The sequence below is a fragment of the Podarcis bocagei genome (genome assembly GCF_964188305.1).
Source record: "Podarcis bocagei genome assembly, chromosome: 4".
NCBI classification, from domain to species: Eukaryota; Metazoa; Chordata; class Lepidosauria; order Squamata; family Lacertidae; genus Podarcis; species Podarcis bocagei.
In genome coordinates, this window is record NC_138128.1 from 13,067,950 (window position 1) to 13,082,555 (window position 14,606).

Consider the following 14,606-nt stretch of genomic DNA (forward strand, 5'->3'; position numbering starts at 1 on the left):
ACCTAAAATGGTTGCTACCAGTACTGGGGTTTTCAGCTTGAGATGCTGTCCCCACAGGCTGTGAGCTGGAGATCACATCTCCTGGTCTAACCTGAGGTACCAGCCCCTCAGAGTCCTAACTGGGACTCTGGTGACTTCTAATCTCTCACTTCATGTGGATGAATTGCTCAGTAGGATGCAATGTTTATCTTCGAAAAATCCCACTCTTCAGTTTTTCCTGCAGTAGCCGTAGCATTCTGCTTAATTCAGCCCAAACTGGAAAATGTATTCATTCCCTCTATTGTTTGCACGTTAGCCCAAAGCGGGAGTAAATTAAGTTCCCAAAAAAAGCTCCCTCCAAAGCCCTCCTTGTCTGATTGGACCGCCTTCAAGAGAGGGTTGCCTTCATGGGGGAAGTGTTTGGAAAGGGAAGCGGTTTTTTCAGAGAGCTGTGACCCTGGCTCTGCGACCATGAAAATCCTGCGTGGGGTGTCTCCATGATAAATCACAGCAGTGCCAGCTCAACAGTGGCTCATTAGTGCTAGCGAGTGCGGCGTCCAGGAATGAGATGAATACACACATTATTTCCAGGGATGGCAGAAAGCCGGCGCCTGGCAGCTGAACTCAGTGGTGTGCGATTTTTAAAGCCTAGCTACCCACAGAACCTTTAGTAATGTTTAGGTCCTGCTTATAATACCTGTTTTAGTTACTCAGTGCGTGCCAAGGCAACTGAAAGCAGTGTACCTGTGGCAGACAATCTGCCCCCCTTCTCTCCTTTACACTGTCCTGCCTTGCTCCCTTGTAGTCTTGTTTAATTTTGAGAAAGTTGCCTTTTTGGTGAGCCTTAACAAGTCGTTCCTCTCAGGCCCAGTTTTTTTAAAACAACAACAACCATGATCCATAAAATTGATGCTCGCTGCATTGACGATAATTATTGTAACTGTTAAGAGCGAAATTCTGTTTAATTATTATTTGCTGCTGTTTTGAGAGTTAATTTTATCGTGTACTGTTCTGTTCTATTAGATTATTGAATATTACTTTATTTGATAGAAGGCAATCCATTTCAAGCAGGACGCGGGTGGCGCTGTGGGTTAAGCCATAGAGCCTAGGTCTTGCCAATCAGAAGATCGGCGGTTCGAATCCCCGCGACGGGGTATTGCAGTCCTGGGGCATTTAAGCCTTTATAGGTCAAAACCAGAACTTTGAATTGGGACTGGAAGCTAATTGGCAGCCAGCGGGCAAGGATTATTGTCGCTTGCTCATTGAACAGGGTGGGTGCTGAATTCTGTACCACCTGCAGTTTCTGAACCATCTTCAAAGGCAGCGCCATATATAATGCATTGCAGAAATCTAACCTAAAGGCAAAGCAATTTGGAAGAAGTCAGGTAGGCACATGGAAGAATAGATTTTTGAACCCAGAAGACCAGCACGTGTCTCAGTTTTCCTTCCTTCCTTCCTTCCTTCCTTCCTTCCTTCCTTCCTTCCTTCCTTCCTTCCTCCTTCTTTATCACAAAGGGATAAAATAAGCTTAAAGACACAGCTTGCATCACCTAGAAAGCTTCAGCGAGCATTTCGAACTTGAGCCTCCCACAATTAAATTTGAATAATCCTCCCCCTGAGGACAGGACACGGGTGGTGCTGTGGGTTAAACCACAGAGCCTAGGACTTGCCGATCAGAAGGTCAGCAGTTCAAATCCCCGTGACGGGGTGAGCTCCCGTTGTTCGGTCCCTGCTCCTGCCAACCTAGCAGTTCAAAAGCACATCAAAGTACAAGTAGATAAATAGGTACCACTCTGGCGGGAAGGTAAACAGCGTTTCCGTGCGCTGCTCTGGTTTGCCAGAAGAGGCTTAGCCATGCTGGCCACATGACCCGGAAGCTGTACACCGGCTCCCTCGGCCAATAAAGTGAGATGAGCACCGCAATCCCAGAGTTGGTCATGACTGGACCTAATGGTCAGGGGTCCCTTTACCTTTAATCAATTTTAAAGTTACATTTTATTGTGGCTTTTTGTGTTGGGATCCGATTATTGTAAGGTGTTTTTCTTTTCTTGTATATTTTGTAAACCGCCTTGTGTAGAATAATAAACAAAGGCGGTACACAAATTCAAAGTGAAATGAGAAGTTTCACATACAAATGCTATAGGCTTGTTTGCCCATTGTCTTACTGGGGGGACTGACCTAGATATGTCCATGGTACTCACGTGCACCAAATTTTGGAATTCTGGAAATTTTGAGCTTCAGAATGCTGGCGTTTTGTAGCACCTACGTATGAAAATGTGCAAGGAAATTTACATTTTCCACATTGATTTTTTTAGGAAGTTCTTGGTGGGACAGATCATTGGACCTAACAGAACTAGCTTGATGATGTTGGGTTTCCCCACACTCATGCTCATACTCCTGAACCCCAGCTCACTGTCTTTTCTGGATTCTTATCATAGAATCATAGAGTTGGAAGAGACCACAAGGGCCATCGAGTCCAACCCCCTGCCAAGCAGGGAACACCATCGGAGCACTCCTGACATATGGTTGTCAAGCCTCTGCTTAAAGACCTCCAAAGAAGGAGACTCTACCACACTCCTTGGCAGCAAATTCCACTGTCGAACAGCTCTTACTGTCAGGAAGTTCTTCCTAATGTTTAGGTGGAATCTTCTTTCTTGTAGTTTGCATCCATTGCTCTGTGCCCGCTTCTCTGGAGCAGCAGAAAACAACCTTTCTCCCTCCTCTATATGACATCCTTTTATATATTTGAACATGGCTATCATATCACCCCTTAACCTCCTCTTCTCCAGGCTAAACATGCCCAGCTCCCTTAGCCGTTCCTCATAAGGCATTGTTTCCAGGCCTTTGACCATTTTGGTTGCCCTCCTCTGGACACGTTCCAGTTTGTCAGTGTCCTTCTTGAATTGTGGTGCCCAGAACTGGACACAGTACTCCAGGTGAGGTCTGACCAGAGCAGAATACAGTGGCACTATTACTTCCCTTGATCTAGATGCTATACTCCTATTGATGCAGCCCAGAATTGCATTGGCTTTTTTAGCTGCCGCATCACAATGTTGGCTCATTTAGCTGCCGCATCACACTGTTGGAATTTTGTTTATTCCCTCCCAAATTTAATTCATTAAAATTTCGTATAGATTGCTTTTTCCGGGTTGTTCAAAGTGGCTTTCAACTTGTAACTTTAAAACAACAGCAACAAATGAAACGCAAGCTCTGGGACAGCTCAACCAGTAGAGCATGAGCGTTGTGGGTTCAAGCCCCACATTGCGTAAAAGATTCCAGCATTGTGGGAGGTGGGGATGGACTAGATGATGCTAATGGTCCATTGCAACTCTACAATTCTATGAAAAGTTTCAGCAACAACATCTCTTGGAGCAAAAGAAGAACCTGCTGGACCTAGAAGCCCATCTGGTCTGCAGTTCTGTTCTTGCAATGGCCAACCAGATTCCTATGGGAAGCCTGAAAACTGGACATCAGCAACTGATGTGTAGACAATGGAGTAGAACATAACCACAGTGACCACTAACCAAGGGCAGTCCTGTCCTCCACAAATTTCATTCTCTGCACACATTTTTATTTTTTTCCATCTTGCCTGTGCAGAATCTCCCAGTGTTTGGCTTCATTGAAAGAGAGAGCAGGAGGAAAGCTTCTCTCTTATCCACTTTAATAATCCAAGGTGTGCAGTCATTCTGGACTCACAGCTGTCCATGGAGGCGTAGGTCAATTCTGTGTCCAAGGCAGATGTTTATCTGCTCCATCTGGTACACAGGCTGAGACCCTACCTGCCAGCAGACTGTCTTGCCAGAGTGGTGCATGCTCTAGTTATCTCTCGCTTGGACTACTGCAATACGCTCTATGTGGGGCTACCTTTGAAAGTTACCCGGAAACTACAACTAATCCAGAATGCGGCAGCTAGACTGGTGACTGGTAGTTGCTGCTGGGACTATATAACACCGGTCTTGAAAGACCTACACTGGCTCCCAGTACGTTTCCGAGCACAATTCAAAGTGTTGGTGCTGACCTTTAATGCCCTAAACAGCCTCAGTCCAGTATACCTGAAGGAGCGTCTCCACCTCCATCGTTCTGCCCGGACACTGAGGTCCAGCGTCGAGGGCCTTCTGGCGGTTACCTCGCTGTGAGAAGCCAAGTTACAGGGAACCAGGCAGAGGGCCTTCTCGGTAGTGGCCCCCGCCCTGTAGAATGCCCTCCCACCAGATGTCAAAGAGAAAAATAACTACCAAACTTTTAGAAGACATCTGAAGGCAGCCCTGTTTAGGGAAGCTTTTAATGTTTGATGTATTACAGTATTTTAATTTTTTTTGGAAGCCGCCCAGAGTGGCTGGGGAAGCCCAGCCAGATGGGCGGGGTATAAACTTATTTTATTTATTTATTTATTCATTTATTTATTTATTTATTTATTTATTTATTTTCATCACCATCAAACCGAAGGACTTTTATCGAAAGCCACCCATGGCAGGGCAGATAATGGGAAGGGGGGGACAGTCTTGAACCCCTATGAAAAGAAAGCCACTGAGTGACTGCCCTGGCATTTTCTGGAGCATCTAACTTTGAAACAGCCAATGTCCCAGACAGGGCTGGCAGCCTATGCAAAGCCATAGCATTCAAATTTGGCCTTCACACACAAAATCCAGATCCTATGGCCAATGAACCAGATTTTTGTGCAGGGAAATGGTTGTTTGCATATAGCCCAGATCTGATTGTTCTTATAGCCTCACGTGAACATCCAAAGCAGGGCAGGTGAGCCTCGGCACTCGTATTAACTAGCTGATCTGACCAATGTCAAAACTGATAACACCTAGCAAAATGGAATGTCTAGTTGCCATTTGGGGGCCAAGATGGCTCGAAAGTCGTATATTCCAGAATGACTTTGTGGTTCCTGAAATTTGTTCAGATGGTGATTGCAATTTGTGTACTGCCCTTTTATCTCATGAAGATAAAATACAACGGATAGAATTCGATAGGATGTGTTGTTAGTGTGTGAAAACAGGCAAGATCCAAGGATCCCCCCAGGTGGTGGAGACGTCAGGCTCCATCTTGGCACCCAGGCGTCTTCACTTGGTTGCAAGTGGCCGATAGCCAGGTGGAAAATGCGTCTGGCAATTTCAAACACTGGTCCAAGATGGAAAGCAAGTTTTGGCCTAGCGAATTGTAATTTTTTCTCCCCCTTCCCCTCAACAGAGTAAACTTGCTGCCTGGGGGGACACTTTTCCTATTTGCATAGCCCCGCCCTTTAATTTGCATAGCCCCATTCTGCCTCCTGGGTCTTTATCTTGTTCTCTTTACTGCTGCAATACCTGTGAAATCACTCTCTCTCTCTGTTCTCCAGTATCTGTGCAAAATTTTGGATCCCAACGGCTATAAAGCAACTGTTTATAACGTCCCAAAAGGGGAGCTTTCTGAGGTTCTAATTACCTACGAGTGGAAAACCGTAACGGCTTAAGATGAATCACTTCCTCACAATGGATTTACCTTTTCAGGGCAAGCAAATAAATAACACTGTTAGCATCCAGTAATCCTAATTTTCCTATTTGCAAAACGATAATTATGCTGCCCTTGAAACGGCACGCAGAAGAAACACACGCCTGGCGCTGGTGTGCTCATGCAATTAAAATGCTTTGTCGTGAAGTTAATCCTCCCTTCTGTAGGCATATATTCTCCCTTGTCCTATGCAATTTAGGAATAAATGGAAATGCGGCCCGGGGTGGTGGTGAGAGAAAGAGAAATAAACAAATGAATTTCAATGCCTCACCTGAGCTTTGGGGGTTGATAGACTTGACCAAGGTTTATAAAGGAAATAATTGATTCACTGGGTAACGGCAAAGCAGCATAACTAGCATGACTAGGTAAGATTCTCTGCTGTGGTCTTTGGTAGATAAATCTTGAGAACGAATCCTGCCATTCAGGAAAAGTTGATTTGTGCTCCCCCCCCCCCAGTGTGTGACACTCCAGGCCAGACCTGCTGGCCGCAGCCTGACAACCTAAAACAGTGATGGCCAAACTAGGCCCTCCAGCTGTTTTCGGACTACAATTCCCATCATCCATGACTACTGGTCCTGTTAGCTAGGGATGATGGGAGTTGTAGTCCCAAAAGAGCTGAAGGGTAGAGTTTGGCCATCACTGGCCTAAGGCTTCTTGTGTGTATGAGCACATCCTTATAACCTCCCCCTTGTCTTTAGGGTTCTCTCATTCAGCATTTACCTTTGGTATCGAGAGCCATATCAGCCAGTCTAACATCAACGGTGCCCTGGTACCCCCTGCTGCTTTGATTTCCATCATCCAGAAAGGCTTGCAGTATGTAGAGGCGGAAGTCAGTATTAATGAGGTAAGGCAAGTCTCTTGTTGGCTATAGATGATGACAAGTGCTTTCATATATCTGCAGAGGGTTTCATTACCCTGTGGAAGTGGGTTGCTCTCTCCTCTTTGACTGTCCTGCTTAGATGGTTTGCTGTCACGCTAGATCCTCTGTAGGTCCTGCTCACCAGACCTTTTCTTATCAAAGAAGGTTGGAATAATACAAAGTTCTATGGAGGCCTCAATCAGGGCAGTCATTCATTGCCATGTTGCGTGTGGGTGGGTGTTTGTGTGTTCTTTTATCAGACTGCTGGTCCTCCAGAGATCATATATTAAAGTTCCTTCAATGTTCACGTGAACAAGTCGCATGTGACCAGATTCTGGGCAAGCCTAAGGAATTCAGAGAGCTTGCAGACAGAAGCACCCTCACCTGCAAAAGCATGGCATGCAGTTGCCAAAAGCTCGGAACTACCTGTCGCAGTGCACACATTGCCAAAGCACTGCCAAAGTTGATGCCTCTTCATTTAGGAGGTCATGCACAAGCGCCACCAGCTGTGGTCATTCAAACAACACCAATGAGGCAGTGGAACAATTGGGGAGGGAACCCAGTTGATTGTGTTGTTTTTTTAAGGACACTGTGGTTTCGATTTGCTCTCATTTGGCCTAGTGATTTTGCCCAGTCTTTTGCAAAGATGTTTCTGTTTTGGAGATACACACACACACACACACACACACACACACACACACACACACACTGCATTATCCCAGAGACAGGTGTGGAGAACCTCAGGCCTGGGGCCTGAAGGCAGCCCTAGAGACACTCCCCAGGCCACAGCCTCTATCAGCCCTGTCCCACACCCTCCTTGAGGGCTTTTGCGTGGCTGGAATTTGCCCTTAATGTCTCATGCTTGCCTGGAAAGATGATGGAGAGGTGGCGGGTTGGGTGGAGGGGCGTAGAAACTCTGTTTTTGCGTGTGGCTGGAATGCAGACCACTGCGCAGAGGTAATAATCATGTCCACTGCTCTGGCTCCACCCTCTTTTGTCTCTGGCCACACCCACCTCTGCAAAAATAGATTAGCGTCCTTGTCCTTGGCTTTCCTAGTCTAATGGAAAGCGACGCACCTCACCATTTTCCTCACTAACCCTTCCATACATAAATAAAACTTTTTTTGAAGAAGTCCCCACTCAGAGTATTTCCTCTCCTCTTCCTTCTTCAAGATGTGAAAGTTTCTACTTTTGAGACCTTGAAGTTGTGCACGTCAGCCATTCCCCCTCCTTACCAAGCAGGTATTTTACCAGAGTCCCTTATTTCTGCCTAGTAACTCAGGTGGTCCCTTGGCCTTGCACAAGGAGAGCGTTTTCAACACTTCAGTTGAGGCCCGGCGGCCATTTCCGCCTTCCTTTGATATCCCTCTCCTTTCCTTTTGAATTGGAGAACAGAGAGAGCATTCACCACTCTCACGGTGAAAAGAAATCTCTGGGAAGGACACGAGTCCAGGGGAAGAACGGAGAATAAATGAGGGAAGCAGCCCGCCACCTGGAGTTGCCCCGTCCTCCCAGCTTCTAAGAACAAGCCAAAGGACATGTCTATGGAGGCAGTTTTCGAGGAGATACTTTCAAGTTCAGTTTGGTGTGTCCCCTGCCTTCCGGCAGTACTTAACAAAAGCAAATGTATGCGTTATTATATTGCCCTTAAACATACGTCCTGATATTTTTTATGAAAATACATTAGTCTCCTGTGCTGAGAAGCAAGGCAAATTGAGCTGGGCCAAGTCCCGCTCTCCCAGTCCTTCCACCCAGTTCTCAGATCAAGTTAGCACCCCTCATCCACGATCAAATAGTGGGTGCAAATGCGCCAACCCAGTGTTCACTAACAGCAGCACTAGGCTGGAAATCTGACTGGCATGACAACCCGATTCCCAATGATAGGGAATCTGCCTGAAAAAGCTCTCCAGTCTTGTGGTCGGAATAGTTTCTTTTCCCCTAAGTCCTGGAATTCCAGGGCCATCCACTGGGCATGGGCTCATATTATTGTTTGTATACAGTGGTACCTCGGGTTAAGCACCGTATTTTTTTGCACCATAACACTCACTTTGTTCCTCCTAAAAAGTAAGGGGAAATGTCTGTGTGTGCTATGGAGGGAATGCCTACGGGTGGCATGCCTACGGATTTTCCTCCTCCAAAAACTACGTGTGTGTTATGGTCGGGTGTGTGTTATAGAGCGAAAAATACGGTACTTAATTCGTTCTGGAGGTCCGTACTTAACCTGAAACTGTTCTTAACCTGAAGCACCACTTTAGCTAATGGGGCTTCCTGCTGCTGCCACGCTGCCGGAGCCCGATTTCTGTTCTTATCCTGAAGCAAAGTTCTCAACCTGAGGTAATAGTGGAGTGTGTAACCTGAAGCGTATGTAACCTGAAGTGTATGTAACCCGAGGTACCACTGTATAGGGGGCTCGTCAACCTGGGAAGGTAGCTCATCTAGGCTCATCTAGCCTTGAGAAGAAAAGGCTAAAGAGTAAACCCTCACAGATCCACAGTGCAGTCCCTAAGACAGTTGACTGGTGCCATGTATGCCTCCGTCTAGCAACTTCTGCAGCCCAGCTGGTGCCAGACGTATCGCTCCACTTTCCTTTGGGCCCCGAGGCCACGATTGGGGTCTTGCCCTATGGGCTGCCCAGGACCTCCATACACGCTGCCCATGCTTGCGCCCCAGGTTTCTGTTAACGGAGCGATTTGGCTTCATCCCCAGAGGTGCACTCCATGATCTCTTGAGACAGACGGGTGCCAACAACCAAAGGGTGCCAACTTGAATAAAATATTGGGGGTGGGGGCATAGTCAATTACAAGATGCGATCCATGCACACCATCTGAATGGCAGTGCGCATCAACTTTAGGGGGCAGCCTGGGTGAAATGAAAGTAGCCCAGGGGGGCTTTTGCCACCGATTCTGCTATTGGGCAACCCCAAGGTCAAGGGCGGGGTCTCCCCTAAGATGTTGTTGGAGGCAGAGCAGTGGACTGACTCTTTGCAAGGCATCTTCATTTGTTTACAGACAGATATTATTCAGTAACTTCACAGGACAATTGGCCCTGCATACCCATTCTGTCCTCGCCCTGCAACGCCTATTTAGAGGGCCCCTAGAGTTTTTTTTATTAAAAAACCACTGATCCTGAGTTCGCTCTTGCTTTAAAAACACTTTGCAAAGTACTCTGTGCAGTGGTCAAAAATCATCACCGTCAGGACAGGTTTGTTTACACTCCTGCCCTGAGATTATCGATGAAAAATTTGACCTGCAATTTAAACTCTCTCTCTCTCTCTCTCTCTCTCTCTCTCTCTCTCCCTCTCTCTCTCTCTCTCTCTCTCTCTCTCTCTCTCTCTCTCTGATCCTCAACCTCCAAATCAGGATGGTACTTTGTTCGATGGTAGGCCGATAGAGTCTCTCTCGCTGATAGACGCCGTGATGCCCGATGTGGTGCAGACAAGACAGCAGGCCTACAGGGACAAACTCGCCCAGCAACAGGCGGCGGCCGCTGCGGCGGCGGCTCCGACAAACCAGCAGGGGTCTGCAAAGAATGGCGAAAACACTGCGAACGGCGAGGAAAATGGAGCCCACACTCTAGCAAGTAAGTAAGCCGGCATGCAAGAAGGATTAGGTGGCTGTGCTCTTGCCGTTAAGTTCCGAATTTCACGCAGAGCCATCTGCATGAAGCATCTCCATATCCCCGGTATTTGAGTGAACAAATTTGGCTGGATGATCGGGACGCGGCTGCACCAAATGTTTGTAAACATTTGAAAAGGGGGGGCTTGGGGGGTGGACAGTGTTGCTCAAAGCACCATGTTCCCAGTGCGTGCGTGCTTTTTTATCTGCAGTGTTTCCCAGCTGTTGCAATTTGTTGGAAAACACCCAGGGGTGCCTGCTACAACTCCGATCATCCTCCGGTATGCGCAGCACTAGAAAAGGCATCTCCCCTCTCATCCAGTGCGCTCAGCGACATAAACCACCTTGATTTATGCACACTAATCATCTAGCATAACACAGCAAGGAGTGTGAAACATCGTAGTCTAATCTATTTATTTACACACTATGTACAGACTACAGCATAATGGCGACCATTCTCTTCTGCTCCGAGAGAACAAACAGAACAAAGTACGGTGGTACCTCTGGTTATGTACTTAATTCGTTCCAGAGGTCCGTTCTTAATCTGAAATTATTCTTAACCTTAAGCACCACTTTAGCTAATGGGGCCTTCCGCTGTCTCTGCGCCGCAGCCGCACGATTTCTGTTCTCATCCTGAAGCAAAGTTCTTAACCCGAGGTACTATTTCTGGGTTAGTGGAGTCTGTAACCTGAAGCGTATGTAACCTGAGGTACCACTGTAAAAGCAAAAGTACATTACAAAGTACTTACTGCGGAAGAGAGATAAGGCTGTCTTCCGTTCCCACAGTCTTCTCAGACAGGCATGTGAATTATACCAATCACAAAATGCAGCATTGGAAGAGTGAAATTACTGTTGCAATTCCTACGATTGCGGAACATTTTTCAGCCGGCAGAATGGCATCTGGGCAAGTGTGCCTGCCTTGAAGGTCCCAGACACAAAGCACATTCTTCACGAAACACAGTCAAAATCCTAAATTCAGGCTTAGCAGAGTCCCACCTTGTGTGGCTTGCTTCTTATTTACTACTGTGCCCACAGTCTACTGGTTTATTTTAAACCTGCAAAGCAAGACCCACAGTCTACTGGTTTATTTTAAACCTGCAAAGCAAGACCGCATGCTTCGCTCTCAACAGTTTAAGCAAAACTGTTGACTGATCCTGATTTCACTCTTGCTTTAAAAAACACACAAGAGCGCCTTGCAGGATCAGACCAGTGTTGTTTGCAAGGTTCCCAGCAGCAAGCTGGCCTCTGCTGGCAGTGGAAGGTTAACTGTGAGCCCAACCTCTCCCTTATAGTATGCTTCCAACACATGGCTATTATTTGCATTGGTAAACCTGCGGAAACACCTCCTCTTTAAAACTAATGTCTCCATTCCTTTCCATGTTTGGATTTAGAAGCCAGGGTGATTGTTGGTGCTCCCCCCCTTCTTTTTTTGCTTGTTAGCTGTGAGTTGCCGCTTATGCTAGAAATCCAGACTACTGGTCTAAAGATAATGTGATTTACCAGCCACCCCTACTGGCTGGAAACGCAAATAATACCTGCTCTCTGTCTGCCTTTACAGAAAGAAGGATTTATGTAGCTTCTGTATCCAGTGCGAGGGATACTGAGATGACTTGGGGAAAAAGCTGCCCCTCTACCCTCTATCTTGCATGTGTGCTTTTTGCAGACAGGTCACTCTTAAATTAGTCACCAGACTTGCAAAGGTTGTGAATAGATCTCCAAAATAGGAAGTGGATTGCATTTACTAACCATAACTTTCTGTCCTTGGCTCCCTTGGCTTAATCTGATTTCACCTTTTGGAGTTTCAATATGCTTTTGAAATACTAGAAAAACGTCGCCACCAGCTTAGACTCAAAACTGTTGACTTTTGCTTGTTTAAACAGACAGGCCAATGTGGATTAAATATGGCTTCCTTGCCAAAGTAAATAAAGCAACTTGTCATGATTAGCCACTGGTTTGCCACACACCTCTGTGGAGTTAGCTGAATATGGCAACATGATCTGTATGGGGGTAGGAGAGTTTTCCATTACAGCGTATGTTTAAATCAGAGTTAAGGTGGTCTTGTCTTGCCCTCAGCCCTGCATCACCCTAGAAACCACCTCTTTAGCGTAATAAAGTACACAAACAATGGAGATAAAAAATGCATGCGGTGACAAATACATAATTTGTATGCACACAAGAAATATTTTGGCTTTGCTCTTAAGGCAATTATTATTCACTGTTACTAAAACCTCCAAAGAACTTGTGATAGCATATATGCTTTGTTGGGGCATATACAGAGTGCCCATTCAACACACCAGCAGAGTGTTCCAGTGAAACAGAAAAACACCAGTCAGTCCCTTTATGGGCAATATAAAGCAGATTCACAGCCATACAGTTGTAGTACACGGTCTTTCCAGCAGCATACCTTCTTGCAGTGTTCCAACACAGACTAGGCTCTGGCCCAGGGCAGGAGCCAAGAGCAAACTTGCTTCAAACACAAGGATATTTATACTTTAGGTTGTGCTAAGTCACTCTCACATGCTTGCTGACTCAGGCTCACATGGTTAACCAGTTGCAGGTGCAGGACAAACATGCCCAAAATTAACCAGCACACCTAAGTACCTCTTTCTTGTCCTTTTTTCTCTGCATCCTTATACATCAACATGGTTCCCCTAACTTGTATAATCAAAACAGTCCTCTGAGGTCAATTAAACAGGGTGGTTGTGACTGGTCTAAGGTTACTCTGATCTTCATGGCCAGAAAGGAGATAGAAATCCCCATCACCGCTAAGTCCAGCATTCTGTCAACTACACCACTCTGAATCTCCACTCCTAGGACCGCATTTGGTGGGTTGAATACAGTTCAGTTGCACCAAACTGAACAAAGGGCACATCGCTTCTGATGCTTAGATGTAGGAGGGTGTGCCAGAAGGCCCAGTGATCAAGGGAAGCAGAGAAAAGCCCAACAGAGTATGTGCTCAGAGTCAATGGTTAGAGTGTGAAAACCTGTTGAAAACCAGTAGTGGTTGGTGGGACGGAGCAGTAATATTTTCTTTTTCCATGGTGTTGCTGTGCTTACCAGGAAGGGAGAGGCATCAGGGAGGTTGGTGCAGTGCAAGTGCACCAGCATGAGTGGCGGATTGGTTCTGCCAGTGCATTTGCACTGTGCTGAAATTTCATTTCATTTCACTTTTAAATCGTATACCGCCCTTTCTATATTACTACACACAAGATGGGTTTTTAAGCTGAAGAAACAACAAAGCAGACTGCAGAGATCTCGCACGCCTAATAATCTGATCCAATAAAAAGTTGTAATGACAACCTAACCTTAAAATAAGCAAATAAAGCAATGTTCAATAATCCATTCGAATAGCGTTAAATTTATCAGCAAACACTAGTTACACAGCTCACACTTAACCATTACATCAAAGAATTACTAAACTGTAATCAGTTAAAATTATCAGCCAGTAGCAATGCATAAAATACCACGAAACATTCAGAACCACGAGAAAGTCTCTAAGAAGCCCGCTCTCCAAGTAGCAGTGCTGGTGAGAGGTCAGATAAGCACCGCCACCTTCCCTGCTGACTGCTGCTGCTCAAAACAGTGCCCTCTGGTCCATCAGCACTATATGTAAGATGGCGGTGGGGTTGGGGCAAAGATGTACCAAGCAGCCAAGGTGTGCTGTTCGTGGTCCTGCAGGCCAAAAGGCAGGATTCAAAGAAGGAGTGGGTCCATAGTAACACACCTACCCCCGGTTGTTGTCCTCTGTTCTGCAGATAATCACACGGATATGATGGAAGTAGATGGCGACGTTGAAATCCCTTCTAACAAAGCAGTGGTGCTGCGTGGCCACGAATCAGAAGTATTCATCTGTGCGTGGAACCCTGTTTGCGACCTCCTGGCCTCTGGGTATGTTTCCCCTAAAGAAATTTACAGAGGCAGTTCTTTACTCCGGTTGCACGGCCTTTTCTTTAAGCACGAGAAGGCGGGGAGGCCGCCGACCGCACTTCTGGCATCTGTTTGTTTTGTATAAAGAAGTTGAGTCTTTTTAGTTTTTAACTTCTTATCTGTGCAGAAAGTTCTTTTTTTAAAAAAACGAAAGGCAAAGAGAGGGAGAGAGGAAGAACTTACCTTAAAAACAAAATCAGTAAGCATGCTGTTCTGAGGCACTTGGTAGCCAACTTCCACAGCTTCCAGAGGCAGTGTAGTGTAGTGGTTAAGAGCAGTGGACTCGTAATCTGGTGAACCGGGTTCACGTCTCCGCTCTTCCACATGCAGCTTCTAGTCACACTTCTCTGAAGTCTCTCAGCCTCACTCACCTCACAGAGTGTTTGTTGTGGGGGAGGAAGGGAAAGGAGAATGTTAGCCGCTTTGAGACTCCTTAGGGTAGTGATAAAGCGGGGTATCAAATCCAAACTCTTCTACTTCCCTTCTTCAAAATCGCATGGGTGTTGTTGTTTTTTCATATGAAGAAGCATGCTGGCTAAATGCTTAAAGGAAAGTCCAACACCCAGAACCACAAAAAAAAAAAAATTCCTTCCAGTAGCACCTTAAAGACCAACTAAGTTAGTTCTTGGTATGAGCTTTCGTGTGCATGCACACTTCTTCAGATACCTGAAGAAGTGGTATCTGAAGAAGTGTGCATGCACACGAAAGCTCATACCAAGAACTAACTTAGT

The 14,606-nt window shown here is 46.1% G+C and overlaps 1 protein-coding gene across 4 annotated transcripts in view; it reads left to right on the top strand.

Annotated features, from left to right (window-relative positions):
- TBL1XR1 (TBL1X/Y related 1) overlaps positions 1–14,606 on the top strand; it is a 180,227-nt gene that overhangs the window by 141,045 nt on the left and 24,576 nt on the right. For 3 of the 4 annotated variants that reach the window (XM_081190371.1, XM_081190372.1, XM_081190373.1), the window contains exons 4-6: positions 6,174–6,319; positions 9,694–9,913; positions 13,704–13,836. In XM_081190371.1, the coding sequence (XP_081046497.1) occupies positions 6,174–6,319; positions 9,694–9,913; positions 13,704–13,836 (499 nt within the window). The remainder of the gene's footprint in view (positions 1–6,173; positions 6,320–9,693; positions 9,914–13,703; positions 13,837–14,606) is intronic. The other variant, XM_081190374.1, reaches the window with a different exon arrangement.